Source organism: Anticarsia gemmatalis, chromosome 12, assembly GCF_050436995.1.
Source record: "Anticarsia gemmatalis isolate Benzon Research Colony breed Stoneville strain chromosome 12, ilAntGemm2 primary, whole genome shotgun sequence".
NCBI lineage: Eukaryota > Metazoa > Arthropoda > Insecta > Lepidoptera > Erebidae > Anticarsia > Anticarsia gemmatalis.
In genome coordinates this window covers 9,152,106-9,176,088 of record NC_134756.1, presented here as the reverse complement: position 1 = coordinate 9,176,088, position 23,983 = coordinate 9,152,106, and the positions used below count along the sequence as shown (strand labels likewise).

Here is a 23,983-nt window from a genome sequence, read left to right as displayed (position 1 = left end):
AAAAACAATTTTCTTGTAAATCACAGGGCACCAAATGGTAGGAACTATCAAAGTTTACTAACACTCTTTGCAAACAGGTTTGCTGCATTTTAGGCACACATGTTTCTTACGTTCTTTCTTTAGTTTTGAAGAACAGATGTGACAGAATTATAGTCACTTTCCAAGGCAACAAAATTCGGGTCAATTTCATCACAGTGGGATTCTAAACTCTCATATAGCCATTCCGTTAAAATTTCTTCATGGTCTTTATTTTGAGGCCTTGTACTTGTAGTTTTCTTCATGGGAGGAACAGCTTTATTTGTGCTAGTGGTTGCTCGTTTTATACCCGAAGTACCTGGCTTATTTTTTTTTATAAGCAACTGTAAAGATAAGAAAAAACCTATATTATCTGACAAAAGTCATATTCAAAAAAAGTTACACAAGTACAGACGAGTGGTCTGACAGACCACTCGCGATCTTATAAAAGCCATAACTCACCGGAACCGCAAGCGCCGTCATAGCAACTCTCCGCGAACGCTGCCGGGCAACTTACTGAGGGGTAGAGAGAAGCACGGGGGGATACGTATTCGCTAACCTATGTAACTAGACTTTCTGAACTACGAAAGTGTCTGTCAGACCACACGTCGGTACTTAAAGGCTAGAACTGATTTCAAGGAACCTAAAGAACTTCTGCCAGAGACAATTTGCTCTTAAAAAATAAAATCGGCAAATTGCGAGTTGCTCTCACACACGGAAGGTTCCATAACATTATTTGTAAAACGGCTTATAAATCTTGTTCCTTTGTAAGAAAATTGTTATTTAATCTGTGTTTGTTATTATAGCGGCAATAAAACTACATCGTCTGTAAAGCTTACTAACTATTACAGTTCATGAGATACAGCCTGGTGACAGACAGACAGATAGCGTTTCCATGAGCTGTAAATTCTAGCTAATAAACTGTTAATGACAAAGGTCAATTAACTTCATGGCTCAGTGGTTTCTGTTAACCTGTTTAGAATTGAGATAGAGTCATACTGTAACGCCCTTTTATCTCGCTTAAGTAACGATTGTTTACAAATCTTAATTAGATTTTCTATCATCTCATTTATTAGCCTAATTTATAACCCTTTACCCAGTTTAATCAACTATAAAGACAATTTCATCTGCACTCGACTCACTAGTTTAATGTACCAAAAAAGACAGGTGAAGATATGTAAGAAAATAAGAATGTAGTCTCACAATAACATTCCAAACACGTAATAGGTTCTCATCTACCCACAAAATTTCATTAGCAACGCGTCAAGTGTCTGTCTTTCCTATTACAAAATAATCATAACTCGACATTACACTTAAAATAATCGATTAGGTACCATTCCGCGGTCGCGCCTTACAAAATTGATCATTATGCCGTAAAAAATGAGAAGTCGACGAACTTACGAATAATAATGATGGAAGCGAATTACAGATGCCATTATCTACTGACAAGCTATTATGGTTGATGTAAGGCGGTATTTACAGCTCCTGGTATGTACAGTGAAAGAAAATCACTGGTATTATCAAGCCTTTTTAGGTTATGCCTCCCTACGGGCGAGTCTATCGCCGAGACTGATCCTTTGAAAACCTCTTCAAGTTTTCAATCTTATAATATAAAAAAAACATTTTGTTTATGTTTTCCTCTTTTTTTTATAAAATTGGCATTCTAAGCTACATAGACTATTCCGCGGAAATATAATGAAAGTAGATAAAAATAAATTGTTTTAGTGTTTCAATCGGATATATACCGTTAATCTAGTTCAATTTCAAGTTCAATTCTGGGCAATGGAATTGAAGTTTTATGTCTATTTCTAATAGCTCATTGAACTGCTACTAATGAAACCCGTTTACAAATGAGCCTAGCTACTAGATGGTAATAGGCTCTTCTCCTAATATTACATAGTACTTAACATAATTATAGAAATGTAACTGCCCTAAGGAGAAATTGTAGTGAGTTTTCTTTTAAATGTAAAACAGCTTCGAACCTAATTATAAAAATTGGCGTATAATTTTCCACAATTTCTGTTAGAGATTTAAATAGGTATATGCCGTCTTTTAAAAGTCCCTTTTATCTTTTAGTCTATTTTTCCATGGTAAAATTATGCTAAAAATATCCCCATAATTTCACGATCTTCCATATATCCACGTAAAATATTATCAATGAAACAGCATCATATTAAATAAATAAATAAATATCATTGGACTACTCACACACGGTCATTTGATTCCAAACTAAGCAGAGCTTGTACTATGGTAACCAAATAACTGATAAACATACATTTCTGAATACATACTTATATAGATAAATTGACATCCAGGCTCAGAACAAATACTCGTGCTCATCACACAAAGATTTGTCCCCGGTTGGGATTCGAACCCACCACACGCGGCGCTACAGTTGTTGCGGCGAGGTGACCGCTTAAACCACTGCGCCAAACGTGCAGTAAAATATTATATCACATTTTCCCAACGGAGCAATACAAGCCCGTAGTAAGCACTGAAATTATACTTTTCGGTTATTAGGGGACAGTTAGCCATATAAAATTAAGAGCCCATAAGCTAACCTCTACACAAAAGTTGTCCCCCTGAAATAACGTTCCATGCAAACAATTCATACAATTTTTTATCAAAGCAGTGCGGAAACGTCTTTATAGTTATGTTAACACGTTAACTGCCAAGATAAAAAAATACAAAATTTTATGACGTCATTTTTTTATTTTTCTGAAATGTAACATATTGACATAAATTACGATAATTGATCATGTCGTATTAATTTCCATGATTATTTATGTAAGATTTAGGTAAAAATAAATTTGTCAGGCATATGTGACTGACAAAGCCCAAACGGTATAAAATATACCTATTGCGCCATGTCAGGCATTTTGTCAGGCATTGTCATGAAACAAGTAATAATATTGCGGCCGCGCGTATTTTGCATTTGCGCGGGAAAACTTTTCGTTCACTGCGGGCTGCGATCGGTTGACTGTAAGTACCTAAATAGTTCGCTCCTTGCACGTTGCAACCTGTCGGGGGTCTCTAGCATGCAGTAAATGCATTTTTTTAGTCGTTGCTAAATAGTTGTCGAAGTAGGCGCGTAAATTTATTGCTCTCAGATAAAGTTATTTATGTGACGATTACTATTACTAATAATGTCGATTATTGATAATATGGATGATTTTGAACTATCGTTACTTGATCTACAAGTTATTGACGAACTGGAAAAGCAAAATTTGACTCAAAGTAAAAAAAAAATAAAAAAAAATCAAATGTAAAAAAATCTCGTAAATATTGCTCGAGGTGTTATAAGATTAATGTAGAAACAGTGGATAGAAATCATGCGAGAAGGAAAACGAAGCAAGTAAATACCTATTGTCCAAATTGTCCCAATGAACCACATTATTGTCTAAAATGTTTCAATGAAGAACATAAAAAAATTTAAAATTTTGTTTTTCTTCTAATACTATTTATTTTATTTTATTTCTAATTCTCTCAGCGGTAACGCCGATAATAATGTTATTATTTCGCCAAATAAAAAGCATTTGCAAAATTTCATAGTGTCGTATTTTATTTTTCCTATTTAATTTTCGTTCCAATCATGAAAATGGTGGGCCAAGCTGCACATAGTTTCTCTGGGGCCTTGTCAGTCAATTACCGTAAAGAAAAATGCGATAAACGTGCCAGACGGCTCCTTGGGTTGATTTGAAATATATGCATCTGCGTCAGTCCCCCGTGTCTGACATGGCCCTAACAGATACTAGGTGCGTCAGGTACCGGTGCCTGACGTGGCAGTTAACGTGTTAAAATAGTATTACAATAATGTTCGCGCCTACCGCGGGCTACATCATAATGCGTCAGAGTCGGACATCAGACTTTGACGGCAGATGGCCTCAGATGGGAATGTAATAGGCGTAGCCACTAACAAATAGATTATTAAGATCTTTCCCGTTACATCTCAGTTCTCATGATACAAGGAATGACAATGATGACTTGTACGTTATTTTATTAATATCATCTGGCTTTTGACGTTATTGCTGTCTCTTTGTTTGACTTGAGAGAGTTTTGATTAAAATATGAGTGGCCATTGTATAATTTTAGATTGAAGTTTGTGTGGCTTTAATTAAATTGGAGTACTCATACATGAAGACTATTAAGTATAAAATATTGTAGAATTTAATGAAAAGAAGAAAAGTTTAAAAACTCGTTTACAAACAGGTTTAAAAGATAGACATGTCCAGAATTTTATTTAATAACTTTTATAGTGACTGCGACTGTCCGAGAGTCATTAGTACTGAACATCTATTTACGCACAGAACGGTATTCTTGCGACACAAAAGCCTAGGTTCTGTTCATTGTACAACTAGTTTTCAATGTATCTGTTCAATTCTCGTCGTTCCTATCTCCTATGGAGGAATAACTTGGAAAACCATGTGTCTGTTTTGTTTCTATACTTTAGTGTAGAGTATACTTAGCTACGTATGTAATAATTTTGTTTCATGCAAGTCGAGATAATATAGACTTTGAACTCAAAGTCGCACCGTTTCATTTAACTTCCAGTTTGCATTAGATGAGAGCAATAAAACTCTCCCAATTATATTTCAAGTCAACAGAGGTAATGAAATCTTAGGAATTTCATTTGTTGCCTTAATCTATCGTAATGTTGAATGTAAGTATTGATTTTTAATCTTCCTTGAAAATAGATAAGCACCTTACTGAAAGAATTTAAAATGATTTTCGACACAGAAACCTAGTCCTTAAGACCAGTTGATGACAAAATAAAACGTGGATTTCTACTTTTTTATACAGTAGGTACTTTTTTAGTAGAAGTTTATTGTGTAGTTACGAAATGTAGTGAATCAAGCGAATGTCCATAACATCTTTGGCAACAATGTGCGACTTATGAGAACCGAAACTGATAAAATTATCTTTGCTCCAAACCAGATCTCACGCTCAATAAAAATGGCTTTCACTTCAATTGATATTTAATCCATTTCATCTGTATATTGTGTACTGTTCGACAACACAATGATTTTACGGCATTTGATGTTTGTAACCTCTTTTCTGTATCGATCTCGTTAATCTTTGAGGTATTCAGGTCGAAATGCTACAAATTGGATACGTATTAAGATCGTTTTTGCGAAAACTTTAACTGGGTATTTTGTGAAGTGTTGTTACTTTCGTGTATACACCTTACTGCCTTAATAATAAATGAAGCCTGAATCCGAAATAAATAAATAAAAATATTATTGGACAACTCACACACGGTAATTAGATTCCAAACTAAGCAGAATACCTACTATGGTAGTTCGTCTGTGTTTTGTCCCTGACAAAACATGGATTAGCCCTTCCTCCACGTAATCTACGATAATAAATAGAGTGTACTTAAGTATTTACTTAAGATCTTATTATTTTTAGCTAACATAAAAGACAAGGGCTGTACCTATAACATTACTACCCGCCTTGCCTAAAACAATGCGGCTCTACAAAGAAATCATACCAGAGTTATTTAAAGCGAGTCATCCACTTAAATAACAGTTATGGTATAAGTTTCCATCAAATTACGTCAACAGATTAGTGGAGTGTGCTTTAATTCGTGTAATAACCCTTTTTAGGGTTCCGTACCCAAACGGTACAAACTGGACCCTTTAACTGAGACTTCACCGTCTCTCTGACTGTTTGTCACCGGGCTGTATCTCATGAAGCGTGATAGTAAGACAGTTGAAATTTTCACAGATGATCTATTTCTTATGCCAATATAACAACAAATACTACAAAATTTTAGTAATAAAATAAAAAAAATAATGGGCATCGATAAAACAAACGTGATTTTTGGCCGTTCTTAACAAATAACGGTACGGAACCCTTTATGGGCAAGTTCAAATCGCACTTGGCCGGTACTTTTTTCACACGTCAGTAGTAACACAGCGTAGAGTAGAAGCATCGTCCGTACTCCCACAGAACGGTCTCACATTGGTATACATTTACTGTTTTAATTGCCTACTAATTGTAAATTACGCAACCAGAGACCAACATAGCAGTTTATGTCATTGTTTTTGTTTACCGCGTAATGCGCATCTGTGATAAACTGTGTAACTGTATACTGGTAGGGTTAAGTTAGATTGAGAGCTATTTATTTATTGACAAGATAAATTAATGGAGATATTGTCATCTTAAGTTATTTCTCATTATTCATTTCAAAACGGTAAACTTTAGTATTAAAATTAATATTTTGTGTGGGTAGTAACACTGATCTCTAGCTCTGACCCCTCCCTCGTTCCGAGAATAGACCCGTGCCCATCAGTGGGACACTAAGTAAATTGTATTTATTAGGATAATAAAAGATGAGAAAATCACTTAGAAAAGCTGCTGTTTGAAACATTTTTTCAATGAAGCATAGAGCTTGTATGATACGAATCTCTTCCTTTTCTTATGTTTTTCAGTCATAGCGTAAACTTAAAAGTTGACGAAATATTGCGTGGAGTTAGGCATACGTACCAACGGCTCAAACTAACTCGTATTAGCAGAGGATCGCGTGAGAAAATACAAGTTCCGGCCAATAAGAGTCCCATATTATCGGAGCCGGGATGAACATAACTTCGTCAAATGCTTTCCTACACTATCATTTCATCTATAAGTATTCCATCCTGTGTAACGTCAAATTAGTTGAAGTACGATAATTAGAAAAAAGACAACTAGCTACCGTATTATTGTTATTTATAATATCAAGAAAATTATTCAGGGCACCATTAATTGAATAGAGAAGAAACACAGAAGAAAAAAATCATGTTCTACTAAAAGATTAAACAAATATGACTCAGAAGAAAGCGTCACGGTCGTCTCAAAATTATGTCATTTGGTTACTTAATACGTAAGTGTTACACATACACTCTAAGGCATCTTTGAATAGAAATATCTCGCGTAACTGAGTACTAACATCCTAACCGTGCTAAGAACAGATTATAATTCGCCACCGTTAATTCGTTCCCACATAAATCACATGCAAAAAGTGAAAGACATACTACCACTTATTAATTTAACACCGTGCGTGACAGTTGAAAGTAAGACTCTTTATCTTTTAATCTCGCGACATACATCATAAGACCCGAAACCCCAAACAATCTAATTGCCTATCTAATTGTACCATCGGGATTACTGACACAGAGCGGAAACAGCGGAAATATAACTGTTAAAACCCAACAATGTCGAGATAATAGATTAAAGAAGAATTAAGCTATAAATCTTTCTTTAAACGCTTCGGTTGTGAAGTACAATAGGCAAATTTTGACCCATTAGCGCCTCTCTCGATGAATTATTCCTTGAACTAGCAATTCATTAATTCTGCGAAAAACCATTTTGATGCATCATATTTGGAGTATAAAGGTCAAAACTTCTTATACTGTGAAAATCTCAACAGAATGTACTCAGTAGTATTAATGCGATGAAACAAACAAACAGTTACAATTTAATATAAGTAATGTTGTTGATTTATGCGTGTGTAGTGTTGAACCGTTCAACGCCCTCGATGCATGCTGAGAACTTGATTCCTTCACGAGTTGTCTAGTAAGTTATTACGAGTCAAGGGTTAAGGGAAATATGTCGGGATTTTACCGGACCTCTTACTTACAGCCTGATTTATGGCTACGTGAAGTTTTGTTCGCTACAAGCAATTAATTTGAAACGGATATTACTAGCCTTTCATTGTCTATTCATTACTTTTAGCTTCGCTATCACGACTAGTAATTATCGTATGAAATTGACTGCTGAAGTAAATCTTTATGATTTATACGTCTTACTACAAAACTTTTTTTTAATAATAGGTAAAGGTAGGTAGGTACTACATGCTTTGAAAGAAAAGGAGAGGCTATCTTCTTTCCAGAGAAAGAAAGCCTTTTAAATAATTACTATAATGTTCATTACTTAGACAGCAAATTAGTAAGAAGTGTAATAACGTACATATTTATGCAAACATAGTCACATAACTTTAGTCAACATCCTTAATAACTAATAATAAGTTTGTCGCGGAGGACAAGTTGCTTCCGCTGCATAATAGTAGCAATTAGTTAGTAATAGAATACACTTGAATAGTAGAAAATAAACACTACATAGAGACTTATTTAAAAATAAACCATCGGTACCAGTCGAACAAGTTTACAATGGAAGCTTCTAACATAATTATAGGATACAAATTCAGGCTTCTATTTTGTAATGGTGGTTAAAGATAAAGTGTGGATTGTATCAAATTGCTTTCATATCCGCCGCCGCAACCGCCGCGCGACCGCAAATTGTCGATTGACTTCGATCAATACGGCACTACGCACCGCAAACCTAGCCCCTCTGTGCCTCCGTGCCTAGTGCCTTGTGCCTAGTGCCTGACGCGAACACCATCACGTTTTATTATTAGATACGAGCACTTTAGATACAGTTCTATGAACCTTCCTTTATTACGTAATAACTTGGATGAGTTTACGATAACACGCCAAGACCCTTGCTAATAACTTTTCACGCACATATGAAGAAAATAAACTGGATTATACTTAACAGCTTTAAGTTGTTTACGTAATTATGTATATCGCCATATGCAATTTTAGAAAGCATGAATAGGTACAACCTTTGAAATGTTAATTTCTATTTAAAATTCCACATAATCAGATTTAGTTAGTATAATTTTGTTGCTTAAACGGAGTACCGTGGGACTTACATAATTAAGTATAAGAATTATGTATAACAGTATCACCTACATTAGGTGCAAATGAGGCCTACTTTTTAGAATAATTTTGACCAGAAATTATACATTTGCCGTGGAGGAACTACGAAAGGTATTTTCTACAGTAAATCCTTATAATATGTAACAAACAGCTCTAATGCAAAGGCGACACTTTAGGGTCTTCAACTCATATCTCGTGCTGGAATCGGCTTATTTCTTAGCAGTAGCGCTATTTTGTACAGTCGGTTCCACCGAGCATTGTATATGTGACATCTAAAATGTACTGCCAAAATAGTCCCGCGACGCCCGATAGCGGCGCTGATCAGATTTTCATACATAATTTCTAGAATTCTAGATAAATAGCCGGTTGTCGCTGGTCAATAGTGGTAGAGAATCGAGCACTAAGTATCGATTTCTATAACATAGAGCTTTCTTAGACAAATCTGCGTCAAATGAAAATCAGAGCTTTAAAAATGTTTTTCTTTTGTTTCCAGGTGGCGCCAAGATGTGGCGTGTGGTGCTACTACTGTGGTCGACCGGCCTCGCGTCGTGCCAGACGAAGCCCAACCGCGTGGCCAGCGTGTCCACCGTCTGCGACAAGTCCGCCATGACAGTACACTTGGAGATGGCACAGCCGTTCAAAGGACTCGTGTTTAGCAAAGACTTCTCCAGGGAATGTCGAGTCCAAGGTATGTTTATTCTTCGATTATATCTAACTAGCGGCCCGCCCCGGATTCGCCCGGTTTAAACAGTTATTTTACAAAAAACCTTTACAACTTTTGTGGTACAGTCGTTCCCCGCTGGCGTTATTAATGTTTGAATAAACAAAACATGCATTCATGCCTTTTCTGAGGAACATCGATTGGCAAATATGTTTGAAAACTATAAACTATCTCTGAAGTACACATTATTATATCTCAAGGTATCGGGTTAGACTCCCGGACCGGAAGGTGTTTGGGATATTTCCCAATAGTGTGCTTGGAGTGTGGTAACGTGCTCGGTAGGTAAATGGCAACAGGCTTGCTCTCTTTTTCATGGAACTAACGTTGTAAATGAGCAGACCTGAGTGTATTTCAATCACCTCTGCCTATCTTTGTGTATAACAGGCGCGATATTATGTCACTATAGTAATAAGTCGTGAAACCAAATAAAGCATCCTGTATCTATCTTTATTTAATTAGATGAAAGTCTTTAACTAAAGTACGGACATGCTAGGATACTAACAGGCAGCGATTTACAGTTTCTTATCTCAATTTCGTTCGTAGAGTGATTGCAAACGTCCCTCTGCAATCAAAAACAAATTTACTTGTCAAGTAATATATACGAGACACTTCCCGTTTGGTTTATCACGTTGATTAATAGTGTTCTTATGCGTTTCCTATTTCTCTCATGTAAAGTAACTAGTACTTTATTTGAAGACTTTCTCAGGACTATTTATTAATTCAATAGAACTTTAAGGCGCTGAGTAATTTGCCTATAGTAAATCTTGTTATCATTCTGAAAATGGAAAAATGGGCTCTAAAAGCAGTATAAAAAATTACCTATATGGTAGGCTACCAAATGAACTATGTTGAGTAATGTCTAGATTATTCCTTAATTGTATCTATGCTTAACATCGCAGATTCCTATAGCATTACCCTTCGTTCCGAACGCGGTCCAAATTTCCCATCCACTTTCCAGTTAAACGTAGGATTCCCAAGACGGATTGACGTTAGGCATGCTGCCGGTTATAAAATCGCCTGTTCAGCATGTCTTTGAAAGAAGACATTTTGTGTGAAACCAAAGTAACGTCGGATAAGAAGAAGAAAAAGACGGTGTTTAATTCCTACTCTCTTGATCTTTTTGTTGTGAACTGTCTAAACATATTTATCTATTATTTTTTCAGGGAACCACCAAAACCAGATCACATTACATCTACCCTCGAACGCGTGCGGCGTGAGGACGTCGGCTTCGAACACGACTCTCAGTGATCCTGACGATGACGAGGTGCTGTACTACAACGTGGAACTGGTCGTGCAGATGGACAGGCAACTGCAGCAGTCGTCTGACCAGGAGTTGTACGTTAGGTGAGGTTTGCTTATGTAGTTTGGATCCCAAGATCTGGCTTGCTTGGCTTATTCTAGACAGACTCTAGACGAGTTAAGTGGTTAGGTGGTCGCCACGCCACTAGCATTGCGTCGTGAGGTCGTGGGTTCGATGCCCACACGGAAGAATTTTATTATTTGTGCGAGACACAAATATTTGTTTCGGGTCTGGTTGTACTTTGTGTACGTTGTTTGTATGTTTGTAAAAGACCCCAAGACACAAGAGCAGTTCTTACTTAAAAAAAAAAATCTAGTTCGAATACGAAATAAAAATAATCTAAATCAAACAATCCAATTGGTTACACTTTAGACCGGCGTAAGTAACTGAGCCAGCAAACAGTCTATAACATAATCGGTACGTCCATAGGCCTCCTGGTCTTATATCTTTAGAAGATTTATAGGTTTCCCCTGCAGCTGCTTTTTATATTAATTTGCATCACTTAATAATATACCGTAGATAATGTCCTCGCAACTCTTCTTGCGGCCATAACTTACACGGTAAATCTCATAACTTATCAGCTGCTTTAAAGAAATATCACAAAATTTATTAAAAAATATTCAAAATTGAAATAAACTAAGTCATTTACAAGCAATCAACATATATTTCCCTCCTCACTTTTAACTCTCGCTAAATAATTCTCACGGCTTGTAAACTTCGCTGAGATATAACTCGTTCATACTCTTACTTAGTATGTAACAGGTTACATATACTTACGTAACAACATAAAAAACCTGATCCATAAGTTTTCAAAGTGGCAAGGACATTATAAGATGTCGTTTCTTCCCTGGATATGCCAGTCATGTTCCAGGAATAGTACGAAGCAGATAGCAAAACCTGATCGGCACATATCGGCTGAACAACATTAGTATTACTGCGGCATGCCCTATTATGTTAGCTTGTAAATGTCCGATACTGAATATAATCTTGCCGGAGATCGCGTCAATAAAGGCATATGAATACGATAATACTTATTCGATTGCCTTTAAGGGTTGATGATCTCAATACACCGGTTATTTGTAAGTAATACTTACGTATTGATTTTATCAAAGCATAAGGGGAGGGAATGTAGAGATATAAATGATTGCATAAAAGATAATGCTCGTAGTTTAAATGATTTATATAAACTGAAGGCAAGCCGTGAAAGGCGTGTGCTTGGATGAGTTCACACCAAAACCCTGTGTTTATAACATTAGTATAATTTAAATTTCAGATGTAAATTGCAACCTCGTGCGGTGCGCATCAACAGCTCGGCGTTAGAGACGGTAATCAACAACAAATTACGCGAAATGGCCGGCAGAGAGGCGAAGAAAACGAGGTAAAATAATAATATTAACTAAAGTAATTCTGTACATACGCAATGTACACATGAAGACTCTTGGTCGCTCTTTGTGTAACTGGAGATAGATAAAATTAAGATACTTTTAGCTCTTTATTTTTTGTAATTAATGTTACTATGTTGTGATTTTTGCGAAATAAACTACTATCTTTGGCATTATGGCGAACTCAAGATCGCATCCCGGAAATAATTTATTTTTCTATCCCTTTGCACATTTTATAATTAGGTAGGTATTTCAATTTACCTCCGATTTAATCGCCAAGTAACGTTTCTATGGTCTTGACCTTTATACCGCATTAGGTGTGGCCGACACTAATTGGCATAACACACCACTAGTAATCTCCTACCATTCCAATACATACAAACAAAGGTAAAGGTAGAGGGATATTTCGTAAACTCTTCGCCATTAATAATGTCAATCTCATGCAATAGGGAGCAGGCCTATTGCTATTTAATAGACACGACGGGAACTTTACCAAACTCCTGGCTACTATTAAGATATAATAATCAGTTAAATGCAATGTTTCAAGAACGGGTCGCCAGCGGCAAGGGTTTGCGAATGCGGCGGAGTTGGAGCAGCGCGAGTGGCTGATGGCAGCCGCGAGAGCTTGGATGGAACTGGCTCCGGCCGCGTCAGTCACTGAACCGGCCACCGTGGAAGTGGGACAACCAACTAGACTGCTGATACAATGCACCTTGCCCGGTAAGAATTGAAGTTTACCGTTTTTAATATTTAATTCTTCTTAAATGGCTCCCACAACCGACTGCTGTTAAGTATCTAGCACGGGTTTGTCCTAGTAGTGAATACGCACACTGGTGTAAAGCTCTTGTACCATTGGTCCCACTTGGCTACGACAAGGCGTCTCTAATTCTCTTTAGTATAATTTTAATACACAGTTCCCGCAATTTTTGACGTATTTGAAATTCATTTTGATTATTCTCAATATGGCTGGCGCTTTAAAAGATGCACATACATGACTAAATTATTAATACGAGTTATTCAGCTCATTACAGTAAAAGTAACTATAGGGACCAAATTTCGTTGCTATTTAACAAACACTACAAGCACGCACTTCCGTGATAGCGTGGTGTGTGTCAGGAATTTTGATCAGATACCTACTGATCCGTTCTACAATGTAGACGGCTCCGCAGCGCACGCGGCATGTTTATGGCATAGTGGACAAATTGTATCAAAAATAATTCGGCCGTCCTAGTAATGTTTTTTTGAGACATATTCTTTTATCTAACCTATACTTTCCCATTGTTGGACAAGGGTCTAGGGGTCACAAAGGTCACAAAGGTCAAAGGTAAGACAAGAGCAATAGAGTAGATTGAGGGAGCTCAATCTACTCTATTGCTCTCGATTCCCAGCCGTTACCTGCCAACTTATATTAATTATTAGTAGAAAGAGTCTGACCATCAAGTTACGTGAAAGATCTTATCTTAGAATAATGATTTCTTCAGTTTTACCTTATTTGAATAATATGTATTAGACAATATTTTTGCAAACTATTGATAAGTTTCTTTTTTTATTTACAGTGGGCGTTGGACTCCGAGTAACAAACTGCGTGGCTCACGACGGCCTCGGGGAGGCGTCACAGAAACTCCTCGACGAAGCCGGCTGTCCCATTGACGAGACGATCTTCAACAAACCATCCATCCATCACCACAAACACAAGAGCTCAGAGATTGACTTCTCGGACTTAGAACCGGTCGACCCTCAGAAGAACATTGACGAGAGCACCAACATCAAAATGGCTAAAACAGATCCAGACAACATGTTCAAGAATATCATGACATATCAACACGCCATCACAACTTTTGCTGCATTCAAATTCCCTGATAGAGCGAAACTCCATTTGACGTGTGGTATCGAATTGTGTAAAGGCCAATGCCCGCCCGTTGACTGCAGGGCTTTACAGAAGCCCCAACAAACGAGAGATGGACTGCTAAGGAAGGCTAGACTCGATAAAGACGCTAAAGGCATCGTGATTGATAGACTAGAGGTTTATAACAGTATTGAGGTGCATGCGCCCAATATTGAACTGGAAGATGAGGCGTCCATAAGAGGTGACATTTTAAAACATAATTTTATGATTATGATGCTTTTTATTACATTTAGATCCAATTGCACAGTTAGCACACGTATCTGGCAAGTGATGTAGATATTAGAAATGATGAGTTGATGACGTTTAAAGTCACGATTCTAATTATTTAAGTGGGGAATTTCTGTCCATAGACAATTAAGACAATAATCATAAAAGTGATGTGGTTCAAGTTTTCCTCATCCATATTTATTTAAAATTGTTATTCAGGCAATTTAGCTTAGTTGTTTGGAAACCGTTTTCTACCATACTGACTGACACCACCTGGTGAATTAGATTTAGTGATCCCAGTATGTAAACTAAAGTTCTGTTCATTTTTGTTGCAGGCTCAAGAAGAATAGAATCAGAAGAAGACGAATTTATTCGAGGATTCTCACCGGGAGACAAGACAATCTGCTTGTCACCAGGAAAAATGGCTCTCGCGTTCTGCGTTCTAGGGATTATATTCCTGTGCGCGATCGCTGTAGCCTTCATCTCGTTGGTGCGAGCGAGACGTCGCCTCGGCAGGGAGCCGTTGCATACGTCTCTCTCTTTCTACACAGGAAGCAAGAGTATGTTCTCATCAAGCGAGAGCTCGAGTTCAGGTCTAAGCGGCAGTAAGCTACTCCTCACTGACAGTCCATATTTAGACCACCACTCGTCGTCGAGCAATAACTGGCCATATTCCAGAGCTTTTTGACGATATCGCGAAGGAGGACCGTTAATTTAACTAAGTTTAGTAACGTGGGGTGTTGTTAGATTAGCCTCGCATGTCAAACGTGAAGAAATACCGGGACTTTTGAATTTCACAATTTAATTATAAAACTCTTTCCAGAACTTGAATTGTTCTGAATTCTCAAGGGTTGTGAAGAATCGAGTTTAAAGTCTGTAGAGACTGCGACTGAAGTTTTCCTTATAATTTTACTTCAATATGGACAATATATCCTTGTGAAGAGTACACTAGTGGTCTAATAAGTGAAGACTGTACTTGTAAGTACCTCCCAAAGCTTGTCTGTTTCTAGCTTCATAGTAAGTAATGTGCTATTTATTTTTAGTTATACTTTCGACGTTTTTGTCGTTTGAGGCGGTGCTTTTGAAACTATATGGTTATTATTAGGCAATATGTACCTACTGATATTGAAACAATTATGTATTTAAGTATGTTTCATTATTTTATCAACAATGTAAGTACTTATGGTGCAAATAATGGTAAAATTAAGGTTTTTAGAATATAATTATTGCTAGTGATTGGCTGTTAAGTATTATCTATATTTTTATTATAAGAATATCAAACATAATAAATATTGGGTGCCTGGGTGTTTAATCAAAGCAATGTGTATGCGTGAGGAGTCACGGAGTACCTTATATATCTATGTACGATGTACGTCTAAGATTTCATTAGCACTTCCTCGAAAACCTAGAATTTAGTTTTAATGTCTTATTTTAATAAAATCATTCGAAATAAAGAATGTGTTATTGTGATGTGATGAGAAGATGTGTCTATCAACGATTGTATGAGTATTTTATACATTTTGTATTGAAACAATAAATGAAATAAACTTATTTGTTTTTTTTTACTGTTTCTTCTGTATTTAAAATATTATTTTAGGTAGCTAACGCTATATGACTGTGAGTGAGTAAGGTAACATTCTATTAGCAGTTTGCATGAATATACTACCTACACATAATAAAAGGATTACAGAGCAAAATTAGACTCTTAGAAATATACTATAATAAAACTTTAACAATCCCTATGCAATATACATAATATAGCCCAGGTATTTATACGGTACTAATTTCATTTCTCACAGTCTGCCTCTATACCACCTACCTACTTAACTAGTTTATCATGATGACCCACATTGGATCATATTATTATTGCTACCACATGCCTACACACAACATCGATAGTACGATCGTAAAGTAATGCTATAGTTAAATTAAACGGTAAGGTAGGTACCTATTCTGAAAAGTAAGGCACAAATAATAACTGTAGAGCTATTAACACTAATAAAATCCATTTAATGTGAGTCCATGTCCTCTAACACCGTGGGCGACCATACGCCCTAGACAATTTAAAGACCAAAATACGTCATATTCTCCAAATTCAACCGCCATGCCTCTCGCCATGAGTGTATGAACTTCTCTTTTTTTTACAGGAAATTAACGTATAAGACCCTTATTGCTATAATTATTTCTTCAGGCTATATAATATGCACCTCACGCGAAAGCAGTTTATATTGTCTATGGATTTCCGTCCTAGTGATGGCCGAGACAGGCAAGGCATTCATCTCATATATATTTTATTACCGAAAATAATTGATAAATCCTATAAAGAATAACTAAACATATTGCACCAAATGATACTGTTATTTATTGTGTAAAATAAAATACTAAACTAAGAAAATACCAAAGACAAAAAGTGACAATGGACGTCACTCGTTAAAGTGGTAGATGATGTCATGTTGGACAAAGACTTAAAAAAAACGCAGCGATCATATTCTCTTTGAAAAAAAACGTATGATAAAAGTTTTATGCCTACGCAATGAAATTTTTTATTCGATTGAAACTTCTGTTCTGATTTACCTACTTTATTTATGTCATAAAAAATATTTATTCTATTAAAATGTATTTTTCTTGATGTACACTTTCCTTTCTATTTTTACAATTTTTATACAAACGTTTAATTTCAGTAAGTAATAACATGCTTTTTGAACTTCAATTAATTTGTAACGCTGCTTCGAATAAAAACATTTTTCATTTTAAATGTGAGACACAATTATTATAAGAACATAATTTAAACTTTTTCTGTATAAGTATTTTACAGTTACAATTTGATTCTTTCGTGCCACTTCTGTCAGTTGTCGATTCTGTGAGATGAGCGGCGCGAAGGTGGATGCTTTCGCGGTCGGTCTTTCGCTTCGCCTTCGATGCCGTGTTCGTACTCGCAGTCACGGATGATATTCCAACGAATTCTACATGAATAGCGACTATTTATAAGATCCATATCAAAAGTGTTATGTTATTAATTCTGAAAGTTGGTTTTAGAACTGTTTGTCCAGTGTTTGTGTCGTGGGATTGAATTGGGTACAATTAGCTACGGTCCCCACTTCCAAAGTGATATATTGTGTGTGTTGAAAATTTATGTGTATAACCGGGCTGAAAAAGCATTCCTGGACCTATAAGAGAAGGTATGTGGATAAGTTATTTCATAAATCTAGCTAGATTCAATTTTGAATAGCATCTGTCGATCGCGCAAACAAGACATCAAATTTTAGTTTGTTCGGTATCAGTGCCCTTTGCTCTTTCTTTTCGTAATTTGCACTTTCAATTCTACATCCGAAGTGCACTGATACTATAATTTGGGTCATTCCAAGTACTATATTGTAGTTATAATATTCGGGGCTGGGTGCTTTTCTTTAATTGCTTTCAATTGAGTCTAAGTAGTGACTAGCTTCTTCCCGGTATCTTGTTTCATTTGGGTAACGCCTTGAGCTAAGCGCGGTACGTAAGCACACCAAAGCTCTGATACTAATATGATAAAAGTTATCTTTTAATAATAATTGGTTATGATTATACCAGTGTTGAATAAAAATGTTTTTTTTTTATAAATAAATAATTCATAGGAATAGTTAACTATTTATTGTTGTATGAATGACTATTATATCTTTGATTGTTGAAACAAACATTCCATTTGATTGCTGTGGTTTTTACTATTATTATTTTCTACTGTTGAACAGTCAAAATTCTCGTCATATCATAATATTCAAATCAATTAAAATTCACTTACATAGGTATCTAGTACTGAATATTGTGATATTGGTATGGTTACTAATACCTATATCACAATGATTGCTAATTTTAAATAGCAACATTGGTACATTACTATATAAAATTTCACTAGAAGGTAAATAGATTAGCCAAGATAACACATTATCTCTCATAGCAATAAGTTTATTGGGCAAATAAGGGAGCCTTGAATGTGAACTGTTAAACAAATAGTATTTTTCCAACTTTCCCCAATAACTCAAACAGTAATGGGAAGTAGAAAGTTGTACAGTAGCTGCATATCTACAAATGCAATTTGTAATAAATCATGGATAAAAATACACGGAAACAAAAATAATTGCTCTAATTTTTTGCTGAACTACCATTGTGGCATATCTGTCTATCCATCATAAAACTGAAGAATGTGGAAATAAATTATTCAGAAACATTAATTTAGAATGCATCAGTAGAATCATTAACTCACTACATCACGAGACTGATAAAATTAAGAATGACTAATCAATATATCTGGCTATGACTAATTTTGTTCATTACAATATTTATTAGTTGCAATATCATGAAATACTTCTCAGTACCTAATTATATAGCTGTAAAAATAATGAGCCTAAAGACTGCCTATATAGGTAACTAGATAGTTTGTAAAACAATGTTTTTAATTCCATCTGTTTTAAAGATTGAAGGTTTACACAAAATTGCTGGCTAATGTATGTCAACAGAACATAAATTGTAATTGCTTACATAATCATTGCATGGAATGTATAAAATATATGTATAGTTTGTATATAGGTGTAGTTTCTTCAAGCAATTGTTTATCTATTATGTTATCAGTGAGGCAATGCAAGTGGGGCGTGACCATTTGTGTTACTAACCATTCAAGTATTTACTATTATTGATAATGCATTAGTACAGCCTTACTTTTGAATAACTTTAACCTTCTTTATACCTTAAATAATATTCCTGGATACATAAAATTTATGCACTTATTAAGTAAATTATTGAATATTCATTTTGTAAAGTGAATTAGAGCATAAAGTACTGGTCATTCGGTAAAAATTGTGCACAAAAAATTGTATTGAAACTTAACAATAATTTGAGATGTTTTACTAAATACTAAGACCAACACTCTAATACATACAACCTTCATAACCTGACAATGTTTGATCATTTAGATTGTAAGCAAAATCACCTCTTCAAGCATTGTATGAATCTTCAAGGTTGCTTGTAATGAGCAATTAGACATGTTTACTCAGTAAACAGTTATAGATTGCTATTACAAACTTCAAACAGAATACTTACAAACCCTTTACTTTACAAAGTTGAATACGGGACTCAGGAAGGGAATGAAATGCCTCAAGCAACACGTCACATGATGTGTCACTCAATAGACTTACTGTCTTAGACAGGTTTTTATTTTGAGTCATGATAGTACTTTTATTATGCTCCATGTTTTGGCTTTAGTAGTATGTCAAAGTTATATTTATTTTAACATCTTCAGTGCAAAATAAATGATTGTAATAATAAATAGACCCAACTTGATGTTAATTCATTTTAAAAATATATGTGGTATGAATGCAACCTAGATTGAAAATTTTGTTGAAAGCATGACCCATTCTCATGTTTTGTGTTGCACCAAAATGTAGGGTGATGTTAACCAGAAGCAACAATATATTTTCAATAAACAAACACAAGTTGTAATATTGATACTATGTAGTAGTAATTCACTTGAAGTGAAGTAGCATTGAGACAGCTTAGATAAACAGTGTATTGATACATCTGTTGAGAAATGTTTGTCCTTGCAGCCACATGTTTCATTTGTATGGAAAGTTTGGTGTTACTTGAACCTAGAATAAGCATAATTAAGAAGGAGCTAGATCTACCTATGTTGACATTCAAAAATAATAAAAAAAGGGCTGATTAATATATGACTTATGTTTTCCTTATTAAATCAATATTGTTGTTTTGCTAAATAATCTCTATAAGACATCGAGTTCTAAATCATGACACATGATTTGGGTAAAAAAAAGCCTTTACAAGAATTGAAGTGTGGGTAGTTTCATACAAATTATAAATCTGCTAATATCCAGCCTGGAAAGTTAAACTGTCAAAAGGTCTTTGTTATGGAATTTTAAGAAATATAAATGTAGTAACACTAGTCTGTAGCAACAAGAGTCTAACTCAAGCTGAAAATAAATTGGCCTGCCCACATCTGCAGTCTAATCAATAAAATAGAAAAATATTTATCTAGTAAACTTTCCGAACTTCTACTCCCCGAATTTCAATCAATCAAATATTTCGTTTGGCGGTTTCCTTCCGAAATTCACCACAATACCAATGAGTGTCCCATTCAATTTTAATTTGTCACGTATTCATTTTACGAAAATATTAAGTACCCTTATGTATTAAACCGTAACCAGTTTTAGGTATGACTTTTGGATTTTATGTTAGTATCAATATTATACAGCAATCTGCATATTTATCCATAAAACATAATGTAAGATACCGAACCCGCTAAATCAGTTAGCCTACTGAATTTCTAGTGACAGAAATTACGAAATTCTTTGAGCTAATAAATAATAGTAGAGTAAATAGAACGCCGAGCCTATTTAACTCTGCTAGCAAAGTTAGTATTGACCCTAATATTGTATGTTAATATTAGCTCGACACATATCCAAAAAACATTGACATGCGCTAATATGGCCCGGGGCATGTCAGTTTCCCTCATCCAAAAAGGTCAGCTGAATAAATTGTGTTGACAATTCAAGAGCAAGGATTTCCTATCGTACCTACTTAATCACCATTATCCCCTGTGGTAAATACCTTCCGTTAATTTTCTATAAGAAGTTTCCTGTGTCGACGGCTACAGGGGGTAACGGGGTTTGCGTGGCGCGTCCCACAAGGTCGGTCTGATCTGTAGGAGGAAGGGTGATTTGGTGTTCCCGGCTTCTTGACACAGATTTGCCGAAATTCTGGCAGATTATATTTTGGAAACATTTTTGAGAGTAAAAAACATGTTACTTGTTATGTACACGTCTTTTACGTCTATCTCTTTATTAGATATGTTTATCATTGTGCTACATTTCGTAGCGCAATGTCAACGAATTAATTGTAACAGAATCACGTAAATCCCCCAGCATAAAGGGTGTATTACACAGGGGTGGCAAGCTGGCGGGGAGGGGCGTGCGTGCACTAGGGATATGCGGCTCGCCGGCGCCAGGAGTCCGATCGATATTTCGGCCCACAGCTCACTCTGTCGAGTTGGAGTCGCGACGCGCTTGTGTGCCGTGCTGTTCGGGGTTATTCCCAACGTCTACCCGTGTGTTCGTACCTTTACATTTTTATAGAACCTCAGTGTAGTGAATTTATACGTTTGGATAGAAGCTCGGAGATGAGATAGTCTTCGCTAGCTATTGGTATGTAATATTTTGCAGATTTTCTGAATGAGGCCACCGTTTCATTTAGGGTTACAGGTTTCCGGTGCTAAGTGTCTGAGTTGTTTGAAGATCAATAGTTTAGTTTACTCGATGATGTCACCCGTTGTGATTTTTTATCAAATTCGTTTATTTCAACAATGGGGTTTTTGTTAAACAGAATCAGTCCAACAATAATAGTGGTTGGACCTTGTTTAGTATTTGTTTGTATTTATTTATAGAAAAAATGCCTTTTAAATAGATTCTGATTACAAGTTTAAGTACTATTGATTGAGTGCATTCTATTACGGATCTGTTTTTTACTATTTTATTTATTGTAAAGAAATGGCAGACTTACTTGACTGCGATTTAAATTCTTACTTTACATTTACTTTGAATTAAAAAGTGTTTAGTCCCCTTTCACAATAGTTCGCATTTGCATAAAATTCGCCTCTAGAAAATAGATTGCACCCTAGCGCACTAGATTCCTTGACCCCATTTAGTTTTCCTGTGTATGTAGAGATGGCAACTACATAATGCTGTGTGATTACAGTAATATGTGTTCTCCCACAGTATCTCAATTAGTTGATCCTTGCGACCTGTGTTAATGGCATGCATCAGAGGTGTATGTAGTTGTATCCAGACGGATTCTCCAGACGGAATTCGCCGGGTGCGTTGAGATTCTGTCGTTATTTGCAGAGCGGTCTGCCCCGCCCCCTGCCGTCATCGAGGTCACTCGCGCAGACGTACTCTGATCAACTGTCCGATACTGGTTAATGTTAGGATTATAATAATGTATCGCTTCTATACCTAACTCATCTGCGTTTTTGTACGCGATACAAACCTGATTTATACGTTTTGGCAGCAAACTGAAGCTGAACACATTACGATGTGACGCGATTCGCTGTGGTTCAGTTATGCTCGCCGACATTTTGTACGACATACTAGCAATGTTTTGATTTCTTCTTTGAAAAAAATACTGTTCAAATATGAGCACCAAAAGACTAGGTCAAACCGTGTTGCGGTCACAGTATTACATCGTATGATATCATACGTTATAACTCTAATTTATCTTGTTTGTTATGATGTCATCTATCTCAAACGTTTTGTTAACATTAGCTCGTTCTTGAAACAAGATAATATTTGAAAGACAAAACGGCTGATAGTAGCATTAGTTAAAGGAACGGCCACGCCCTTTGTTGTGAGGCAGCATAAAAACACAGTTTTGTAAAGGTAGTGGCCGTAATGAGTCAGTGTCCGAGGCATGCTCGCCATGATAATACAGTACGCAGCGCCCGCCGTCCACTACATCTGCTAATGACAAAAAATAATAGGTGAGCTCATCGTCGACCTGTTCACATTCAGTAACAGTTCGTCCTCACAATCTTCAACTCAGTTTGGACTCTTAAAAATTTCGTCAGAGTTTATTGATGTTTAGTCCAATCTGTGGGCGGCGGACATCTAAATTTGCACGATGATCGTTCACATCAGCCGCAAAGTGTATTCTACTTCGCGCACTTTAAAAAGTGAATCTTACGTACACGATGATATTAACATAACATAACTGTTATACCTAATACAATATAATGATAATTTCGTATACGTTTACGCTTTATCTCTAGTTATCTTTGTAATTCGACAAGAAATTATAGATATTGAACATTTTTCTGCAGAAATTAAGTGCTTTGCAGGCATAAATATTACGAAATTTGACTTTTTATGTTCAGCTTACGCAAAAGTATGTTACTAGTTTTAAAGTATGAAGGCTTGGTTATAATTTGCTTTTTAATTTCGTTTGTTTATTCAGCAGTTAAAGAGGGGAGCTAGCTGGTGTAGCGTTATCTCCCCATTTTGTCATTCGACCTTTAAATTGACCCTAGCATACCATGTGACATAATGATTGAACCAGTTATTCAGACTTGTTATAAATAGGTTTCGAAATTAAGGAACATACGATATCGATTAAATTATGCGTAGCTATTTACTGTGCAGCTATTCTAAAGTAATTATTTTTGTCCACAGGTTAGTATCTACGTCGGATGACATAATGAAACCTTGAACGTGACAGTAATAATGTGAGTCATTAATTAATAATGAATGCGGTGTAAATAGCAGAAGATCCTTAACATACTGCGAATATAAGTGCGATATACCATCAGAACAGAACGTTTCCCCAACACAAAGCTACGGTTTCTCAGGAATCCACTAGTACTTTTTATAGAAATCTAAATATAGCGAGTTATGGCCAGTACGCACAGAACTGAGCCGTGAACTACTGGACAAAGGTACCACCGCAATCAAACAACACTTTAGAAAACCCTAGGAGATAAAACATTCTTCCAACCGTGACTGTGACGGATGATAGAAATTATGAATGATCAAATACGTACAAATGTCTCTTATTTTTGCAAAATTAACTAGATTTCTAGATAAATTAGCTTCTGGGGTGATCCCTATTATAATATTTGTTGAGCTGGTATTACTCAAATTGTATTGTTTCCAAATTCCATTCAATATCTTTGATAAGCAACACCCGCTGTAAACTAGTGATGATTCATGACTCACTATT

The 23,983-nt window shown here is 35.8% G+C and overlaps 2 protein-coding genes across 11 annotated transcripts in view; both read left to right on the top strand.

Annotated features, from left to right (window-relative positions):
* Positions 1-15,781, top strand: part of cyr (cypher) — a 42,954-nt gene extending 27,173 nt beyond the window's left edge. The window contains exons 2-7 of the mRNA XM_076120909.1: positions 9,208-9,402; positions 10,599-10,779; positions 12,009-12,113; positions 12,665-12,837; positions 13,674-14,204; positions 14,566-15,781. Coding sequence (XP_075977024.1) covers positions 9,219-9,402; positions 10,599-10,779; positions 12,009-12,113; positions 12,665-12,837; positions 13,674-14,204; positions 14,566-14,918 — 1,527 coding nt within the window. The 5' untranslated portion in view covers positions 9,208-9,218 and the 3' untranslated portion in view covers positions 14,919-15,781. The remainder of the gene's footprint in view (positions 1-9,207; positions 9,403-10,598; positions 10,780-12,008; positions 12,114-12,664; positions 12,838-13,673; positions 14,205-14,565) is intronic.
* Positions 15,782-17,099: 1,318 nt separating this feature from the next.
* Positions 17,100-23,983, top strand: part of beta-Spec (spectrin beta chain) — a 54,614-nt gene continuing 47,730 nt past the window's right edge. For 8 of the 10 annotated variants that reach the window (XM_076121224.1, XM_076121220.1, XM_076121221.1 and 5 more), the window contains exon 1: positions 17,100-17,409. The gene's annotated coding sequence lies outside the window, so the exon portion shown is untranslated. Of the gene's footprint in view, positions 17,410-21,250; positions 21,418-23,470; positions 23,490-23,983 lie in introns of those variants that run through there. The other 2 variants (XM_076121214.1, XM_076121215.1) reach the window with 2 other exon arrangements.